The 20,229-nt window shown below is 57.5% G+C and overlaps 1 protein-coding gene across 2 annotated transcripts in view; it reads right to left on the reverse strand.

Annotated features, from left to right (window-relative positions):
• Nucleotides 1-3,820: 3,820 nt before the first annotated feature.
• The window catches only part of PDPR (pyruvate dehydrogenase phosphatase regulatory subunit), a 37,284-nt gene continuing 20,875 nt past the window's right edge, over nucleotides 3,821-20,229 (reverse strand). Inside the window, exons 10-19 of one of the 2 annotated variants that reach the window (XR_010990848.1) lie at nucleotides 20,022-20,146; nucleotides 16,284-16,439; nucleotides 15,279-15,412; nucleotides 13,737-13,885; nucleotides 10,944-11,056; nucleotides 10,278-10,372; nucleotides 8,913-9,002; nucleotides 7,785-7,967; nucleotides 4,352-5,359; nucleotides 3,821-4,103 (exon numbers count right to left, since the gene is read on the reverse strand). Coding sequence is in view for 1 of the 2 variants with exons in the window: in XM_068166525.1 (XP_068022626.1) it covers nucleotides 4,955-5,359; nucleotides 7,785-7,967; nucleotides 8,913-9,002; nucleotides 10,278-10,372; nucleotides 10,944-11,056; nucleotides 13,737-13,885; nucleotides 15,279-15,412; nucleotides 16,284-16,439; nucleotides 20,022-20,146 (1,450 nt within the window). In the remaining variant the exon portion in view is untranslated. Of the gene's footprint in view, nucleotides 5,360-7,784; nucleotides 7,968-8,912; nucleotides 9,003-10,277; nucleotides 10,373-10,943; nucleotides 11,057-13,736; nucleotides 13,886-15,278; nucleotides 15,413-16,283; nucleotides 16,440-20,021; nucleotides 20,147-20,229 lie in introns of both variants that reach the window. The other variant, XM_068166525.1, reaches the window with a different exon arrangement.

Raw genomic sequence — 20,229 nt, forward strand, 5'->3', positions numbered from 1 at the left:
CATGAACCAGGCTGCAGCAGGGCTGCAGCAGAGCTGCAGCATGAACCAGGTGGCAGCAGAGCAGCAGGGCTGCAGCATGAACCAGGCTGCAGTAGGGCAGCAGGACTGCAGCAGGGCTGCAGCATGAACCAGGTGGCAGCAGAAGGGCAGCAGGGCTGCAGCATGAAGCAGGCTGCAGCAGAGCTGCAGAAGGGCAGCAGGGCTGCAGCATGAACCGGGCTGTAGCAGGGTGGCAGAAGAGCAGCAGCAGAGCAGCAGGGCTGCAGCATGAACCAGGCTGCAGCAGGACAGCAGGGCTGCAGCAGACGGGCAGCAGAGGGGCAGCATGAACCAGGCTGCAGCACAGTGGTGGCAGGGCTGCAGCAGGGCAGCAGGGCAGCAGGGCTGCAGCATGAACCAGACTGCAGCAGAGGGGCAGCAGGGCTGCAACAGAGTGGCAGCAGGCAGCGGGCTGCAGCAGGTTGCTGCTCCCCACTCTCCCTGCAGAGGAGGGGATGCTGTCTGAGGTGTCTCCCAGCCAGGCTTTGCAGCCTTGCCCATGCAGGAGGGGAAGCAGAGCAGCCTCCCGAGCAGAGGGCATGCTGAGCACGGTGGTGGCCGAGCAGAGCCGAGCTGCCGAGCCCGCTGGATGCTCGCAGCACCTCTGACTCGCGGTGCGGCAGCTCCTGAGATCCAGTTTCTAATCCCAGGATCTCCTGAAGGTGGCAAACTCTTCAGCTGCTTCTGCTGCTCCTTTTTTTAGGCCCTCCACTTTTGAGTCATCAGAGATAAAGGGGATCAGAGCCTTACATCACCACTTAATCCCTCTGGGAAGGCAACACAGCCCTAGAAAGAAAGCCCTGCCTCACACTCAGGATCCAGCAGCACTTCAAACCACACCATCCAACTGCTCCCCCTCCAGAAGGAATCAAGTTGGGGAAGGGGAAAACTTTTCCTCTGCCATCCTTCAGGCTACAAAAAAACCCCTAACCAGAGAGGAAATGGAGCAGCTGAAGAGAGGAGGTTGGGAATCTAACCCAAGAATCAGAACTCCCAGCAGGGAGAGCTAAAGGAGGCCCTTAATGAGCTGCCAGCTGATGGTTATCAAACAGCAACCCCTACACCAGCCCAGAAAGTGCTGCTGCAGCTCCCAGCCTGCTGGAGAATTGTTGGCACTCTGTTGTTGTTTTTGCTGTTGAGGAAGCGACTGGCTCCAGACAGAAGAGAAAACCTAAGCAGGCACCGTGCCAAGGAGCAGCTGAGGAAATGCAATCCCATTGTCAGAAGGGCTGGGGGGGAAGAGGCTCCTGCAGCAGAGAGCTGTCTGAGGAGCTAACAGGCAGCCCTACCTCAGGGGCAAAGCCAGAACAAACCAGCCCCCGAAAGAATCACAAAGAGGATTAAAATCTTTCTGCAAGTGAAGTGATGCTTCAGGAAGGAAGGAGCCACTGGTGGGGGACAGCCTGCTGCTGACCTTCCAAGCTGGGTCTTGGTTTAGCTCTGCAGAGAACCGAGTGGAAGGGCTGCGCCAGGGCGGAGGGGCTGCGCCGAGCCGGAGGGGCTGCGCCGAGGCTGGAGGGGCTGCGCCGAGCCGGAGGGGCTGAGCCCAGGCGGAGGGGCTGCGCCCAGGCTGGAGGGGCTGCGCCGAGCCGGAGGGGCTGCGCCGAGCCGGAGGGGCTGAGCCCAGGCGGAGGGGCTGCGCCCAGGCTGGAGGGGCTGCGCCGAGCCGGAGGGGCTGCGCCGAGCCGGAGGGGCTGCGCCCAGGCGGAGGGGCTGCGCCGAGGCTGGAGGGGCTGCGCCGAGGCGGAGGGGCTGCGCCGAGGCTGGAGAGGCTGAGCCGAGGCTGGAGGGGCTGAGCCGAGGCTGGAGGGGCTGAGCCCAGGCGGAGGGGCTGCGCCGAGCCGGAGGGGCTGAGCCCAGGCGGAGGGGCTGCGCCCAGGCTGGAGGGGCTGCGCCGAGCCGGAGGGGCTGCGCCCAGGCGGAGGGGCTGCGCCCAGGCGGAGGGGCTGCGCCGAGGCTGGAGGGGCTGCGCCGAGGCTGGAGGGGCTGCGCCGAGGCGGAGGGGCTGCGCCGAGGCTGGAGGGGCTGAGCCGAGGCTGGAGGGGCTGAGCCGAGGCTGGAGGGGCTGAGCCGAGGCTGGAGGGGCTGCGCCGAGGCTGGAGGGGCTGCGCCGAGGCTGGAGGGGCTGCGCCGAGGCGGAGGGGCTGAGCCGAGGCTGGAGGGGCTGAGCCGAGGCTGGAGGGGCTGAGCCGAGGCTGGAGGGGCTGAGCCGAGGCTGGAGGGGCTGAGCCGAGGCGGAGGGGCTGCGCCGAGCCTGGAGGGGCTGCGCCGAGGCGGAGGGGCTGCGCCCAGGCTGGAGGGGCTGCGCCGAGCCGGAGGGGCTGCGCCGAGGCTGGAGGGGCTGCGCCGAGCCCGAGGGGCTGAGCCCAGGCGGAGGGGCTGCGCCGAGCCTGGAGGGGCTGCGCCGAGCCTGGAGGGGCTGCGCCGAGCCTGGAGGGGCTGCGCCGCCACCAAGTGCTTGAGCTCAGCGTGCTCTGCTTGCTCCTGAGGAAGCAGCCAGTGGCAAATGGGCAATAAAGGACTGCTCCAAGGCACAGCCTTAAGTATCAGGCATGGTTGAACACCTCTGTCTCTGGGTAAGGAAGGTGCAGCAATGTGCCCCCAGAAGCAATGAAGGGACAAGAAGATGGCCAAGTGCTGCTGAGTGACCTGGTGTGCTGCTGCTAGGGGACAGGCTGGTAGAGCAGAGGTCCTCCTTGGCACCCACATCCAGCATGGGAACAGGGCAGTGTCCCTCAGCACAGGAAGAGAGATGCAAGAAGCAATTGGATTTCAAACTGCTACCAGGTGCCTCATGAAGCTTTCATTCAAGCACTCCATCCTGACAGCCCAGGTGGGATTTCCATGCAGAGAGCAAGGACCCAGGAAAGTGGAAGTCAAGTTATGATCACCACCTGCAGCTGGGAGAGCCCCCAAAGCTGTCCCTGATGTGGTCACCTTGCAGACCCTGGCCCAGCTTCTGCATGTCAGCTTGAAGCTCCTCAGGGAGGTCACACACTACAGAGGGATTCACCACTCACCGAGGAGCTCCTGCTCCAAGTGCCATCCACGTTCTACAGCTACCTACTACACCACACATCCAAACCCTTCAGCCTCTTCCAAGCTTCCCTCAAACTCCAACTCCCAAAGGCTTCCCAGCTTCTGCACCACTCTGGATAGGGGGAGCTCGCTCTGCCAACCTGCTCTAAGGTGTCAAGCTTCTGGATTTTCACCTTTGCTGCCTCAGGGTCATCCAACTCCTGCCCAGGATCATCCCCCTGGGCAGCCCTGCAGCAACTCGAGCAGCAGACAGCAAACTCAAAGCGCGAAGACAAGCAAGGTTTAGAGCTCGTATTTACACCACTAATGCCACTTCACTGGACAAGAAAGTGCCCCCAGAATGGGTTTTAGATCCTCAAGTGTCCCTCACCAAGTGCTCCTCATGGCTGACAAGGGCAAGGTTGTGTCTGAGCTGCAGGCAAGAGAGAGGCTGGAGCAGAAAAGCCCACGGTGAGTATGTGGGTGGCAAATGCTCTCTCACCACATCTCTTTCAGGCAGATCAGGAGCAGCTTTGCTTTGCTGATTGTGCTCATCATGGGGAGAAGAAAAAGATGTAAAGGTGTGCAGTACAGCTCAGCACCCCCACTCCTCCACCACTCCCCACTGGTGCATTCTGACCCCTGAAGCAGGGCTGGATCCCAGCTCCGCCGCCTGAAGCTCCTGCACAAGGAGCAGGAAGCAAAGAGCTTTGCTAAAGGGAAGCGATTTGGAACCCCCCCCCTGCTGCACTCTCCCCACACAACCCCCTCCCAGCTGAGGTGCTGCCAAGAGAGAGCAGCAAGAAGTGCAACAGATGGGAGGAGAAACATAGAAGACAACTTCCCCAGGCCAGCAGGAGCTGCTGGAGAAGCTTCCCCAGCACCACTGTTTCTTGCAGTGCCGCCAGCACCAGAGGCGAGACCACCACTGAGCCTTCTCCCCTCAGCTCCAACGTGACCACAAGCAGCTAAAGCCAGAAAATGCTGTCCCCCTCTTGCTGCTCCAGCTCTCCAAACCAGCACAAGCTGTGTTTGCTGCACGACCCCTGCCAGAGAGGAGATTGACTGAGTCACACCCAGCACAAAGAGGCTGGAGGCCGTGCAGCCCAGAAGCAGCATTTCAACGCTGCTGTCACCACCAAACACCAGCACCAGTCCTGCTTAGGGACCAGCATTTTTGTTCAGAACCCCCCAAACCCATCTTCCTTTAGAGAAGTGAACCCCCTCCCCCCTCCCCACATTGATCTTCTGAGTGACCTCGCTCCAAAAACCCCAGTCCCAGCCACAGACTTACCAGCAGTGACCTGATGGCTGAATCCACTTGGCTCCCTCTCAGGGACAACAAAAGTGGTGGACAACGAGGGGTAGAGATGGGCTGGACTCTGCCCCCCAAAACCTCTCCCCTGGCTCTGCTCACACCGAGCTGTCTCTTGCCAGTGAGGTAGCTGATGGTCCTATTGCTGCGGGCATGGCCAATGTAATAGGTGGAGAGCAGGGTGAAGCCACAGCCTTCAGCAGGTCCCTGCTGTCCCCGGAGAGGGAGAGTGAAGCCCTCGGGGGGACTCATCCAAACCCTTTCCCATCACCACTGCTGGGCTTTGCTCCTACTCAGGCCTCCTGCCGCGGGCACCTGGAGGCGGTCCCGGCGCTGTGCTTCGTCCACGGGGACGTGGGGCTGGCAAGCAAAGGGCTGAAGGGAAGGGAGACGCAGGGCTGGGGGAGGGGGGAGGGAAAGCTTGACAACAAAAGGTCGAAGAGGTACAAAAACAATGAACACTCTGGGGGGAAACCAAGGGAAAAAAGGCCAAAAGCCGAGTCCAGAGGGGGCGAGGAGGAGGGCTGGAAGATGGGAGAGGATGGGGGGGAGGGGGAGGGAAGCAGGAGCCAGGCCCCAGCCCTACTCCCTCTGGTAGCCGCTCAGTTCCACCTCGTCCTTGCGGCGCCGCTGGGCGAAGAGGGAGCTGAAGGGGTAGAGCTTGGCCTTGGCCTGGAAGCGCTGGCCGGCGATGTCGATCTGGTAGTCGCCCTGGTTGATGAAGTCAGTGGTGACCACCAGCTGCTGCCCGGTCTGCTCGTCGAAGTGCTGCACGAAGCCCAGGCAGACGTGGCGCTCCAGCGTGTAGCTGTAGGCGCTGCTGGTGGTCTTGCCCACGTAGCGGCCGTTGCGGAAGATGGGCTCCCCCCACCAGGGCCACAGGTCCGTGTCCGTGTCGTGGTCCTCCAGGATGAACATGGTGAAGCGCTTGTAGACCCCCTGCTGCTTCTGCTCCAGCAGCGCCTCCTGCCCGACAAACTGCAGGCCCTGAGCAAGGAGGGGGGGGAGCGAGACGAGGAGGCTTCAGCCAGGGAGGGGCGCAGCGGGGAAGGGGCTGCGGCAGAGACCCCCGGGGGGGTGCAAGGGGGAGCTGCGCTGGGCAGTTCGAGCCCTTTGCAGGACCTGCACTGGGCCACTGGTGAGGTCACACCTCAAATACAGGCTTCAGGGTTGGGCCCCTCGCTGCAAGGAGGACACTGAGGGGCTGGAGTGGTTAGGCCACACCTTGAGTCCTGTGTCCAGTGCTGGGCCACTCAGTTGAAGAAGGACTTGAAGGTGTCCAGAGAAGGGCAACAAAGCTGGGGAGAGGCCTTGAGCACAAGCCCTAATAGGAGACGCTGAGGGAGCTGGGGTTGCTTAGCCTGGAGAAGAGGAGGCTCAGGGGAGACCTTCTTGCTCTCTGCAACTCCCTGCAGGGAGGTTGGAGCCAGGTGGGGGTTGGTCTCTTGTCCCAGGCAGCCAGCACCAGAACAAGAGGACACAGTCTCAAGCTGTGCCAGGAGAGGTTCAGGCTGGAGGTTAGGAAGAAGTTCTTCCCAGCAAGAGAGATTGGCCCTTGGGATGTGCTGCCCAGGGGGGTGGTGGAGTCCCCACCCCTGGGGGTGTTCAGGAAGAACCTGGCTGAGGCACTTGGTGCCATGGTTGAGTTGATCAGATGGTGCTGGGGGATAGGTTGGGCTTGATGATCTCAAAAGGTCTCTTCCAACCTGGTTAATTCTATTCTATTCCATTCTATTCCATTCCATGGAACCACAAAGCTGTCAAGCCTCAAGGCTCAGCCAGTTCCAAACCCCCCTGCCATGGGCAGGGACACCTCACCCCACAGCAGGTTGCTCACAGCCACCTCCAGCCTGGCTGCAAACACCTCCAGGCATCAACAGGAGGCTTCCACCACCTCCCTGGGCAGCCTGGGCCAGGCTCTCACCACCCTCCTGGGGAAGAACTTCTTCCTCACAGCCAATCTCAAGCTCCCCATTTCTACTTTTCCTCCATCCTCCCAAATCCTATCACCCCCTGACACCCTCAAAAGTCCCTCCCCAGCTTGCTGGTAGCCTCCTTCAGATACTGCAAGGCCACAATTAGGTCTCCTCAGAGCCTTCTCTTCTCCAGACTGAACAGCCCCAACTCCCTCAGTCTGTCTCCATAGCAGAGCAGCTCCAGCCCTCTGCTCATCCTCCTGGCCCTGCTCTGGACACCTTCCAGCACCTCCAGAGCCTTCTTGCAACAGGGGCCAGTAGAGAATGTTCTGCCTTATAGAGCACCCTAAGAAATGTTTGGCATCCTCCCTGGCTGCTCACTCAAGGCTGAACATGATGCTCTGGTGGTCATGGAGGGCTTGAGTAGAAGGTTGGACATGAGGATCTTAAGAGGTCCTTTCCCACCTCAATGATTCTATGAGCCAGCAGTGTGCCCAGGTGGCCAAGAAGGCTAACAGCCTCCTGCTTGGATCAGCAACTGTGTGGCCAGCAGGAGTAGGGGAGAGATCATCCTCATCCTCTGTACTCAGTGCTGGTGAGGCCACACCTTGAATCCTGGGGGCAGTTTTGGGTCCCTCACTCCAAGAAGGGCACTGAGGGTCCAGAGAATGTCCAGAGAAGGGCAACAAAGCTGGGGAAGGGTCTGGAGAACAGGGCTGGGGAGGAGCAGCTGAGGGAGCTGGAGAGGAGGATGAGGGGAGACCTCACTCTGCAGCTCCCTGGAAGGAGACTGGAGCCAGGTGGGGATTGGATTCTTCTCCCCAAGGGCCAAGAGGAAATGGCCTCAGGTTGTAGCAGGGGAGGTTTAGGTTGGAGGTGAGGAACAGTTTGTTTCCTCTCATCCACCCCATGGAGGATTCAGAGTAAACAGCAGTGGGCCAGGGCTGGGTTTGCCTGCTGAGCAGGGAGGAGCTGGGGGAGATGAGCAGGTGGAGCTGGGCAGGAGAGGCATGGAGGGAAGCCAGTCTGGCATCTCCTCTCCTCTCCTCCCCTCCCCAGGGGACCTGCCCCTCCTTGGCAAGTGCCTGGAGCGCTACTGGCAGCAGCAGAAGTGCCTGGTGGCCAAGAAGGCTAACAGCCTCCTGCTTGGATCAGCAACTGTGTGGCCAGCAGGAGTAGGGGAGAGATCATCCCCATCCTCCGTACTCAGCGCTGGTGAGGCCACACCTTGAATCCTGGGGGCAGTTTTGGGTCCCTCACTCCAAGAAGGGCACCTTGCTGGCTCATGGTCAACCTCCCACCCACCAGGACCCTCAGGTCCTTTTCCCCTTCACTGCTCTCCAGCAGCTCAGTCCCCAACCTCTCCTGCTCCATGCGGTTGTTCTTTCCCCGGTGCAAGCCTCCCCCCTTGCCCTTGTCGAATCCCATTCTATTTCTCCCTGCCTAAGCCTGGCTGAATCCTCTCCCACCCACCCCAGGGCAGGAGGAGGGTTTACCTTGTCCAGCTTGACCTGGAACTCGCGCCCACACTCCATGGGAGTGGTAAAAGCATCCAGATCCTGCCCCCAGAAGGCGAAGAACTTCTCGATGCGCAGGCTGCGGAGCGCGTAGTAACCGGCGTTCCGGATCCCGTACTTCTGCCCCATGTTCATCACCTCATTGTAGACGTGCAGGGCATACTGCAGAGGAAGGAGGGGGACACACGAGGAGCTGCAGGCTGACACCAGGAGAAAGGGACAGCCAGCCCCCGGAAGCGGCAGGGACGGGGCTGCGCCCCTGCTGCTTCGCAGGAGAAGAGCTCAGCCCCCAGCGGAACGCAGCACGAAGCAGGGAAGTTCCCCCTGGTGCCTGCAGGAAGCTTTCCAGTGGAGCAGCCCAGAGGTGTTCCAGGCGTTGGAACGGGCTGCTCAGGGTGGTGGTGGAGTCACCAGCCCTGGAGGTGCTCAAGAAATGTGTGGCCATGGCACTCGGGGATGGGGGTGGGGGGGATGGAGCAAAACTAGAAGTGGGGAGATTCAGATTGGCTGTGAGGAGGAAGTTCTTCCCCAGGAGGGTGGTGAGAGACTGGCACAGGTTGCCCAGGGAGGTGGTGGAAGCCTCCTCCTCATCCCTGGAGGTGTTTGCAGCCAGGCTGGAGGTGGCTGTGAGCAACCTGCTGTGGTGTGAGGGGTCCCTGCCCATGGCAGGGGGGTTGCAGCTGGCTGAGCCTGGAGCTCCCTTCCAACCCTGACAATTCTATGATCTAGTGGCCATGGTGGTGCTGGGTTTGCTGTTTGGAGTGGATGACCTTAGAAGGCTTTTCCAAGCCAAGCAGCTCTGTGGGTCTGTGATAAATGGGCAGGTTCAGGAATAGATAAAACACTTCCTCATTAATACACAACCCCAGTAACATGGAAGCCAGCCCAAATGGGAGCTGAAACCAAGCACCAGGTCAAGACAGCACTTGGGGCCACGGTTCAGTGGCCACGGTGGTGTTGGGTTGATGGTTGGACTACATGATCTTGGAGAGCTTTTCCAAGCCAAGCAATGCTATGATTTCATTACCCTGAGTCAAGCCAGAAATGGTTTCTCATCAAGCATGCAACCAAGTGTCTGAATTAGCTGAGGCTCCCACCTGCTCTTACCTCTATGGGGATATAGAGCACGAATCCAGGCTCGCCCGTGTGGGTGATGCTCATCACACGGATGCCGTTGGCATAGCCCACACTCATCTCCTGCAGGAGCAGAGGGGGGGGGAAATCATCCAAAAGGGGAGCAGAGTCCATAACCCAACCACACCAAGCTGTCCTCCCTCCCCCTCCTCACTGCAGCTCCTCCCCCAGCACACACCTGCCGAGCAGCTCCAGATTGAAGCAGCGATGTCACCTTACCCGAACGTCTTCATCGCTGCCTGGAAGCCTGACGAGAAGCCTTGGAACTAGGTCAGGACATGGGTGGTGTTCTAGATACCAGATTGGAGTTGAGCAGCAGTTATCTGCTCAGCCTGCTAAGGTGGCAGGGGACACTGAGTGGCTGAGCCCAGCAGCCCCTCTGGATGACAGCTCCTTGATGGGTTACATGAAAAAGGCTCCAAGCCTACAGGGAGTGGACACTGAACACACATGGGGGTTCTCCTGGATTTCAGCAAGAGGAAACCTAAGAGAAGTAGTTAAAGGGAGCCTGGTGCCCAGCAGAGAGGGACCTGGGGGTGTTGGTCGACAGCTGGCTGAAGATGAGCCAGCAGTGTGCCCAAGAAAGCCACCAGCAGCCTGGCCTGGATCAGCAATGGTGTGGCCAGCAGGAGTAGGAAGGTGATGGTGCTCCTGTACTGGGCACTGGTGAGGCTGCACCTTGAGTCCTGGGTTGAGATTTGGGGCCCTCAATCCAAGAAGGACATTGAGGAGCTGGAGAAGGTCCAGAGGAGGGCAACAAAGCTGTGGAAGGGTCTGGAGAACAGGGCTGGGGAGAAGCAGCTGAGGGAGCTGGGGGGGTTTAGTCTGGAGAAGAGGAGGCTGAGGGGAGACCTCTGCAGCTCCCTAAAAGGAGGCTGGAGCCAGGTGGGGGTTGGTATCTTCTTACATGCAGCAAGTGACAGGATAAGAGGAAACAGCCTCAAGTTGTGCCAGAGGAGGTTCAGGGTGGACCTCAGGAAAGATTTCTTCCCAGAAAAGGTTTTCAGGCCCTGCCCCAGGCTGCCCAGGGAGGAGGTGGAGTCACCATCCCTGGAGGGGTTTGAAAGCTGCCTAGATGGGATGCTGAGGGAGGTGATGGCAGCAGCAGTGGTGGCACTGTGAGCTCTAGGTGGATGTTTGGAGGTGAGTGGTTGGACTGGATGATCTCAGAGGCCTCTTCCAACCTCAATGCTTCTGTGATTCATTACCAACTGCAGTGAAGCTCTATTAGTAAACCTCCATTCCCCTCCACCCACCCAAGCCATTGTTCTTCCCCTACTTCTACACATGCCTGGGAAAGCCTGGCAGGGGCAGGGGGAAGGAAGCACTGCCACTCACCTTGCAGAAGAGAGATGGAAAGTGTTCTGCAGTCATTGGGGCATAGGACAGCTCTGAGAGGACATCCACCGCGCGGGGACCGATCAGATTGAGAGCTGTAGAGCAGAAGGAAACAACACCAGGGTGAGACTGGAGAAGTCTTGCCCAGAGCTGGACTTGCAGATGTCCACCTCCCAGGGTCTAAAGCTTTGGTGTTTATTGAAAGGCAACAAAGTGGTGTAGGGTCTAGAGCACAAGGCCTGTGAAGAATGGCTGAAGGAACTGGGGCTGTTCAGCCTGGAGAAAAAGAGGCTTGGGAAGACCTTCTGGCTCTCTACAGTTCCCTGAAAGGTGGGGGTCGGTCTCTTCTCCCAAGGAAGAAGTGATAGGACCAAAGGAATTGGCCTCAAATTGCACCAGGGGAGGTTTAGGTTGGACATGAGCCACAACTTCTTCCCCCAAAGGGTTGTCAAGCCCTGGAACAGGCTGCCCAGGGCAGTGATGGAGTCCTCATGCCTTGCAAAGCTGGGTAGATGTGGTGCTGAGGGCCTTGGTTTAGTGGTGAGCTGGCAGTGCTGGGTTCAGGGTTGGACTGGATGATCTGAAAGGTCTTTTTCCAAGCAGAATGCCTCTGTGACTCTCTGCCTTCAGGCTGTGCAAGGAGCTGTGCTTTCAGTGGTTTCTTACCTGTGTACTTCCAGGTCACATCTTCCATGGTCAGGCCACTGTCCTCGGGCAAGTGTTTCTTCAGCCAGGCCCAGCAATGGACTTGCTGGTCAGTAGGGGAAATCATGAAGAAGCTGGAACAGACAAATGGACACCAAGAGACAGTGAATTGACAGCCCACAGAGGGGGCCCCAAGGATCATCTGGTCCAACCTTTCCAGGTGACAGGAGAGTTGAAATCATAAAGCATAGAATTATAGAAGGGGGTTGGAAGGGACCTCTGGAGATCATCATGTCCAAGGCCCCTGCCAAAGCAGGATCACCTAGGGCAGGCCACAAGATAACTCAGTTCTTTCTGAAGCCATGAACTACTGGAGCCATTCAGTAGCTTCCAAGCTAACAGGAGACAAAACCAAGCTGGCTGGCAAAAGCCACAGCTGAAGTCTCTGGCTCAACACCATCACATCTGCCATGACAAGCAGCTTTCCAGTGTTAGAAGCAGTCTGGTGACTAGAAGGGGAGCAGAGGCAGTTCTAGAAGTTCACAGGGAACCTCAAAGTCATCACCATTCTGCTGCCCTCCACACAGGAAGGACAAGGACTTGATGGAGCAGGTCCAGAGGAGGGCCACAAAAATGATCAGGGGTTTGGAGCACCTCTGCTACGAGGACAGGCTGAGGGAGCTGGGGGTGTTCAGCCTGGAGGGAAGGAGGCTCCAGGGAGACTAAATAGCAACATTCCAGTGCCTGAAGGGGGCTACAAGAAGGCTGCAAGAGGGACTGCTTCCAAAGGCCTGCAGTGATAGGACCAGGGGCAATGGTCTGAAAGGAGAGGAGATTTAGGCTGGATGTGAGCAGCAAGGTCTGGCGGAACACTGCGACAGGATGCCCAGGGAGGCAGCTGAGGCCCTAACCCTGGAGATATTCAAGGTCAGGCTCAACAAGGCTCTGGGCAACCTGGTCTAGTGGAGGATGTCCTTGATGACTGCAAGGGGGTTGGACTGGATGCCCTTTGGAGGTCCCTTCTAACCCAAACCACTCTGTGATTCTGCAGAAGGTACTTGCAGCTCTTCACCACCAGGCAAGACCCTGCCTGCTCGGCACATGGCTCACACAGCAGCTTCTTGTTTCAGCAGACCTTTCCTCACACACAATGTTGGTTATTATCAACAGCTGCCAAACACAGAAGGCCACTTGATGTCAGAAAATGAGCTGCTTGTTGTCTCTGCACTACGAGCTGCGGGCTGGAAGTTCATTATCCGCTGAGACAACATCTGCGGAACCGAGGAGGAGAGGAGGAAAGCTGCTGGCTCCAGGCAGAGAAGGACAATACTTTGGAGCAACACATGAATGAAGATGAAGAGGAAGAAAAGCTGATTCTCATTGAAAGAGCAGCAAAGAAGAATGCTCTCACACCCACACAATGAGAGCACACAGAGAAAATGGCCCAGAGAGAGAAAGCAGCTTTTGAGATGGGGAGGTGAGAGCTCAAAGTGCTGAGTCAAAGGATGAGATCTTGTATCATAGGATCAGTCAGGGTTGGAAGGGACCACAAGGATCATCTAGTTCCAACCCCCCTGCCATGGGCAGGGACACCCCACACTACATCAGGCTGCCCAGAGCCTCATCCAGCCTGGGCTTAAACACCCCCAGGGACAGGGCCCCAACCACCTCCCTGGACAACCCATTCCAGGCCTTCACCACTCTCATGGGGAAGAACCTCCTCCTCACATCTAGCCTGAATCTCAGCTCAGGAGAGCTCAAAAAAGAACCAGGGCAGGCTGCAGAGCTGAGAATGAGAGCAGCCACACTGCTGGGGAAAGCTGCAATCACCCCAAAGTGGCCTTTCCAGCACCTAACTCCCACGAGGAGGTCAGGCAGGAGCCAAGGAGGAACTGCTTGGCTTGCACCTGAAGTGATTCCCCAGACTGAGAAACTCTGAGGACCCTGAAAACAAACTGTCTTGGGTTGGAGGAATTAAACATCACAGATTCAACTGGGTTTTTAGACTGGAAAATACCCTTAAGATCATCCAGTCCCCACCATTAACCCAGCACTGCCAACTCACCACTAGGCCACGGCCCTCAGCACACTTCCATGGCTCTGAAATCCCTCCAGGGATGGGGGATCCACCACTGCCCTGGTTAGCTTGGGTCAGGCCTTGACAACCCTTTGGGGGAAGAATTTTCACCTCCTATCCAATCTAAACCTCCTCTGGCACAACTTGAGGCCATTTCTCCTTCTGCTATTGCTTGTTCCTTGAGAGGAGAGACCAACCCCCACCCTCCTCTCAGGCAGCTGTAGAGAGCAATGAGGTCTCTCCTCAGCCTCCTTTTCTCCAGGCTAACCAACCCCCAGCTCCTTCAGCTGCTCCCTGCTCTCCAGACCCTTCCCCAGCTTTGTTGCCCTTCTCTGGACCTACTCCAGCCTCTCAATGTTCTTGGAGTGAGGGCCCCAAAACCCAAATCATTTCTAATCCCAGACCAAAGGTTCATTCTCCCCTCCATAATATCATTAAATCCAGGAGCAGCCTCTCATTTGGGTTACTGAATTAGGAACACAAGAGGAGAATCACAGAATTGTCAGGGCTGGGAGGGACCTCAAGGCTCAGCCAGTTCCAACCTCCCTGCCGTGAGCAGGGAGACCTCACACTACAGCAGCTTGCTTGCATTAAGGCTCTTCTTTCTTTATCAAGGCTCCTTTGTTTCTTTAGAGGGGAAACAAGGCTGTGATCTCCATGAAGAGGTCCTCAGAGGTTGCTGAAGGTGCTGGGGGAGGGTGGGGGGTGGATGAGGAGCAGTGCCTGCAGCCACCCACCTGCGTTTGCTCAGCCGCGCTATGCTGCAGTCGTTCTCGTAGCCTCCCTTCTCGTTGAGCATGCCAGTGTGCACCACGTGCCCAACTGGCACATCCAGGTCATTGGAGAAGAGGTACTGCAGGCTCTCCAGGGCCTGGTCTCCCGTGGACTACAGGGATTGAAAGGGAGAGAGAGGAAAGAAAGAAAGAAAGAAAAGAAGTCAGAGGAGCTTAAGGCAGCATCAGATCTTGGCCCGAGGAAACCCTGCTGGGCTGGCGGAGCTGCGCTGCAGGGGATCAGCTGGATGGGTGGTGCTGGTCTTCCCTCCTCTCTCCTCTCCCTTTCTTTATTGGGGGGATGACCTTCCCTCCTCTCTCCTCTCCCTTTCTTATGAGAATGATCTTCTCTCCTCTCCCTTTCTTTTTCTTTAGGGATGATCTTCCCTCCTCTCTCCTCTCCCCTTCTCCTTTGGGGGAGGGATCATCTTCCCTCCTCTCTCTTTCTCCTTTGGGGGATGACCTTCCCTCCTCTCTCCTCTCCCTTTCTTCTTTGGGGGATGATCTTCCCTCCTCTCTCCTCTCCCTTTCTCCTTTGGGGGAGGATCTTCCCTCCTCTCCCCTCTCCCTTTCTCCTTTGGGGGAGGGATCATCTTCCCTCCTCTCCCCTCTCCCTTTCTCCTTTGGGGGAGGGATCACCTTCCCTCCTCTCCCCTCTCCCTTTCTCCTTTGGGGGAGGGATCACCTTCCCTCCTCTCTCCTCTCCCTTTCTCTTTTGGAGGGATCATCTTCCCTCCTCTCCCCTCTCCCTTTCTCTTTTGGAGGGATCATCTTCCCTCCTCTCCCCTCTCCCTTTCTTATGGGCATGACCTTCCCTCCTCTCTTCTCTCCCTTTCTTATGGGCATGACCTTCCCTCCTCTCTTCTCTCCCTTTTTTTCTGGAGGGAGGGATGATATTCCCTCTCCTCTCTCTTTTCTCTCCCTTTGGTTAGGTGGGGGACCATACATTCAGCACTGGCAGCTTCCATCCCTGACTTCCATCCATGTTCACCAACTACATGGAGTGAAAGCAGAGCGAGACTGTCGTGCAGGGGAGGGATCCCAGGTAACATCCAGAGATTCAGAGGGACCTGGAGTGGCCTTCCCTTGGCCTTGCATGGCTTGAAAGCCTCCTCTCTGTGTGAATGGGGCTAGAAAAGGGGTTTCAGCAGTGAGACTGATGGAACAGGAAGGTGACAGCACCAGAGGTCACATCCTATCTACAGCCTAAGTTGGTGCTTCCATTAACTGGGCCCTCAGACAGCAGGAATCTGAGGCCTTGAGCAGCCTGGTCTAGAGGGAGGTGTCCCAGCCCATGGCAGGGGGGTTGGAACTGGATGATCCTCAAGGTCCCTTCCAACCTAAACCATTCTATGAATCTATGCTACAGCCTGTGGCAGAGCCTGAATCTGGTCAGGAGCTTGACTCCCTCTTATCCATCCTCAACAGGACACACACAAGTTTGGCCCAAGCCAGCTAAAGGCCACCACTGGCAGGCTGATGCTTTGTGACTTCCAAGGTACTCACACTTATTTCAAACTTGGTGAAGGATGACATGTCAATGACACAAACTGCTTCCTTGCAGCACTTGACTTCTGAGCCCACGATGTCAAACCAGTCTGGTTTGTAGAAGGTTTTGCTCTGCTCCAAATCCAGCAGATCTGAGGTGAAGAAGAATCAAAGGGGAGGGATCAATAAACTGGGTGAAGGATGAGTTGACCTCAACCAACAGGGATGGACTGGGCAGAGGGAAAGGTCGGTGAGGAGCAGCTGAGGGAGCTGGGGTTGCTTAGCCTGGAGAAAAGGAGGCTGAGGGGAGACCTTCTGCTGCTCTACAACTCCCTGCAGGGAGGTTGCAGCCAGGTGGGGGTTGGGCTCTTCTCCCAGGCAGCCAGCACCAGAACAAGAGGACACAGTCTCAAGCTGTGCCAGGGGAAGTTTAGGCTGGAGGTGAGGAGAAAGTTCTTCCCTTCTGCCACTCCCTGAAAGGAGGCTGGAGTCAGGGAGGGGTTGGTCTCTTCTCCCAGGGAACAAGTGATAGAGCTTCAAGAAGCCTAAAGAAGATTAGACATCAGGAAGAAACTCCTTCCCAGAAGGCTGGTGAGGCACTGGAACAGCTTCCCCAGAGAAACTATGGAGGCTCCCAGCCTGGAACGTGCTCAAAGTCAGGCTGCATGGGGACTTGAGCAACCTGGTCAAGCAGGAGGTGTCCCTGCCCGTGGCAGGGGGTTGGAACTGGATGATCTTTAAGGTCCCTTCCAAGGCAAACCATTCTGTGATTCTATGCAAGAGGAAATGGCCTCAAGCTGTGCCAGAGGTTGGACATGAGGACCAATTTCTTCCCCCAAAGGGTTGTCAAGCCCTGGCCCAGGCTGCCCAGGGCAGCGCTGGAGTCCCCAACTGTGGCGCTGAGGGCCACGGTTTAGCAGCGACCTGGCGGTGCTGGGTTAAGGGTTGGACTCCACTCAGCTTGAGGGACTCTTTCAAGCCCAGCAGAGCAGATAGGTGATTGCCCTGAGAGCATGAGCTCACCTTTCCCAGGTGGGACAAAGTACTTGACTCTCTCAAAGCCGTGCTTCTCCATCCAGCGCGCTCCCTGCGCGTCCAGGCGGTCGTACAGCGGGGAGGTGCGCAGCTGCCGGCCCGTCTGGAAGTCCCAGCGGGGCACCTTCAGGTCACACATCAGGGCTGCAGGGGCCAGACAGATCAGTGGTTAGGCCAGGGGCTTAGTCTTTGGGGTTGCTCAGCCTGGAGAGGAAGAGGCTCAGAGGAGACATCGTTGCTGTCTGCAACTCGACAGCAATAGGCGCTGCACTTCGGCCACAGCAACCCCAGGCAGTGCCGCAGGCTGGGGGCAGAGTGGCTGAGAGCAGCCAGGCAGAGAGGGAGCTGGGGGGAGTGGTGGAGAGCAGCTGAACAGGAGGCAGCAGTGTGCCCAGGGGGCCAAGAAGGCAAAGGGCATCCTGGCCTGCAGCAGGAGCAGTGTGGCCAGCAGGAGCAGGGAGCTCATCCTGCCCTGTGCTCAGCACTGCTCAGGCCACCCCTTGAGTCCTGTGTCCAGCTCTGGGCTCCTCAGGTTAGGAAAGAGGTTGAGCTGCTGGAAGGTGTCCAGAGAAGGGCAAGAAAGCTGGGGAGGGGTCTGGGGCACAGCCCTGTGAGGAGAGGCTGAGGGAGCTGGGGTTGCTTAGCCTGGAGAAGAAGAGGCTCAGGGGAGACCTTCTTGCTCTCTGCAACTCCCTGCAGGGAGGTTGCAGCCAGGTGGGGGTTGGGCTCTTCTCCCAGGCAGCCAGCACCAGAACAAGAGGACACAGTCTCAAGCTGTGCCAGGGGAGGTTTAGACTGGAGGGGAGGAAGAAGTTCTTCATAGAATAGGTGATTTGCCCTTGGGCTGTGCTGCCCAGGGAGGTGGTGGAGTCCCCAGCCCTGGAGGTGTTTAGGAAGAGCCTGGATAAGGCACCTGGTGCCATGGTTGAGTTGATTAGGTGGTGTTGGATGATAGGTTGGACTTGATGATCTCAAAGGTCTCTTCCAACCTGGTTAATTCTATTCTATTCTCAGCTCCAATTTTCTTGCAGATGATTAATAAGGATCTAGGGAGGTTCTCCTTGCCCTCTGCACTGCCCTGGTAAGGCCACACCTGCAAGACTGTGGCCAGTTTTAGGCTCCCCAGCTCCAGAGACAGGGAACTGCTGGAGAGAGTCCAACAGAGGCTATGAGGATGATGAAGGTTGCCCAGGGAGGAGGTAGAAGCCCCATCCCTGGAACTTTTTAATGCCAGGCTGGATGTGGCTCTGAACAACCTGCTCTAGTGTGAGGTGTCCCTACCCATGGCAGGGGGGTTGCAACTGGCTGAGCCTTGAGGCCCCTTCCAACCCTGACTGCTCTGTGATTCTGGGACTAAGGGACTGGAACATCTCTGCTCTGGAGAAAGGCTGAGAGCCCTGGGGCTGTTCAGCCTGGAGAAAAGAAGGCTGAGAGAGGACCTGATCAATGTCTAAAAATATCTGAGGGGTGGGGGTCAGGATGAAGGTGCCAGGCTCCTTTGGGTGGTGCCCAGTGACAGGGCAAGGAACAGTGGGGATAAGCTGCAGCTGGGTGGAGGCAACCCCAGGCACAAATCCAGGCTGGCAAGCAGCCCTGAGGAGAGAGCCTTGGGGGTGCTGGGGGAGGAGAAGCTCACCAGGAGCTCTCAGTGTGCACTTGAAGCCCAGAAAACCAATCAGCTCCTGGGCTGCAGCAGGAGAAGTGTGGCCAGCAGGGCAAGGGAGGTGATTCTCCCCCTCTGCTCAGCTCTGGGGAGACCCCAGCTGGAGTCCTGCCTCCAGTTCTGGAGCCCCTATTGCAAGAGGGATGTGGAGGTGCTGGAAGGTGTCCAGAGCAGGGCCAGGAGGATGAGCAGAGGGCTGGAGCACCTCTCCTGTGAGGACAGACTGAAGGAGTTGGGGCTGTTCAGTCTGGAGAAGAGAAGGCTCCCAGGTGACCTCATTGTGGCCTTCCAGGATCTGCAGGGGGCCTACAGGAAGGCTGGGGAAGGACTTCTCAGGATCTCAGGCAGTGATAGGAGTAGGGGGAATGGAATGAAGCTGGAGGTGGGGAGATTGAGGCTGGAGGTGAGGAGGAAGTTCTTCCCCATGAGAGTGGTGAAGGCCTGGAATGGGTTGTCCAGGGAGGTGGTTGGGGCCCTGTCCCTGGAGGTGTTTAAGGCCAGGCTGGCTGAGGCTCTGGGCAGCCTGCTGTAGTGTGGGGTGTCCCTGCCCATGGCAGGGGGGTTGGAACTGGCTGATCCTTGTGGTCCCTTCCGGTCCCTTCCAACCCTGACTGATACTATGATACCAAGCTGGAACCCAGGAAGTTCCACCTCAACATGAGGAGAAACTCCTTTAAAGGCTGCTGGAGGCCTGGAGCAGGCTACCCAGAGAGGTTGTGGAGTTTCCTTCTCTGGAGACTTTCCAAACCCACCTGGATGTGTCCCTGGGTGACCTGCCCTGGGTGACCCTGCTGTGGCAGGAGGTTTTGATTAGATGATCTCCAGAGGTCCCTTCCATTTCCCACCATTCTATGAGAACACTTACAGCTACCTGAACCTTTGGAACAGTGCTGCCTTGCCTTTGCTGTGCTGGAAAGAGGCCACAAAGCTGTTTGGATCCCTTTGTAGCTGCTTGAGAGGCAGAGGAACAACATCTGCAGAGCACATGGATATTTCTAGGCACTGATGGCCTCCTGGCAAGGCTGTCAAGACAACAAGGCCTCTCCATTCCTCAACCACTCATGCTGCCTGCCATTCATTAGGCATGATCCTGACAACACTTCCTGCTGGGCTAAGGCAGCCCACAGCTATGAGGGTCAGCTCTTATTCACCTTCTTAAGCACTGGTACTTCAGCCTTGCTTAATTAGTGAAGCTTTGCCAATTGGCTCCTCCACTTTTCCAGCCAATGGAGAACATTCTGCCTAAGAGCAGCCTAAGAAATGTTTGGCACCCTCCCTGGCTGCTCACTCAAGGCTGAACATGATGCTCTGGTGGTGATGGAGGTGTTGGGTAGAAGGTTGGACTTGAGGATGTTAAGATTCTATCAGCCAGCAGTGTGCCCCCGTGGCCAAGGAGGCCAACAGCATCCTGCTTGGATCTGCAGCTGTGTGAGGAGAGGAGAGATCATCCTCATCCTCTGTACTCGGCACTGCTGAGGCCACACCTTGGATCCTGGTGTCAGTTTTGGGGCCCTCACTCCAAGAAGGACATTGAGGGGCTGGGAGCATGTCCAAAGAAGGGCAACAAAGCTGGGGAGGGGTCTGGAGAACAGGGCTGGGGAGATGGGAGTAAACAACCAGGAGAAGAGGAGGCTGAGGGGAAACCTCCTTGCTCTCTACAGCTCCCTGAATGGAGGCTATAGTGAGGTTGGGGTTGGTCTCTTCTCCCAGGCACACCACCAGGAGAAGAAAAAGCCCCAAACAACTCTCTTAATTTCTCCTGGCAAGGGGCTACACTGCCACAAAGGAGGCCAAGGAGAAAGGCAGTGGTTCTCAGAGTGCTGGCAGAGGAGAGGCAGCAGAAGGGAAAACCTCAGAGGTAGGTTGGTAGAATGGTTTGGGCAGGAAGGGATCTTGAAAGACCATCTAATGCCTATCACCTCACCATGGGCACAGACACCTTCCACCAGCCCAGGCTGCTCAAGGCCTCACCCAGCCTGGCCTTGAACACCTTCAGGGAGGGGACACCCACAGCCTCCCTGGGCAAGCCCCTGGGCAGCAGCGGGCGCAGGGGCCTCACTCACGCATCACTTCCATCACGCGGTGCCGGAGGAAGGTGCGGCTGCTCTGCAGGCTCCCGAAGCGTTTCAGATCCAGGGGCCAAACGTTGTCTGTTGGATACCCATTGACCATCCACTCTGCCAGGTACCTGAGGGAAGAGCAAAGACAGACTGAGATGAGGACAAAGAGCTAAGACAGGAGGAAAAGCTTCGTTGCTGTGAAGGGCGCCGG

This window comes from Melanerpes formicivorus, unplaced genomic scaffold (assembly GCF_026170545.1).
Source record: "Melanerpes formicivorus ecotype bairdi unplaced genomic scaffold, bMelFor1.0.p_v2 SCAF_102, whole genome shotgun sequence".
Classification (NCBI taxonomy): Eukaryota; Metazoa; Chordata; class Aves; order Piciformes; family Picidae; genus Melanerpes; species Melanerpes formicivorus.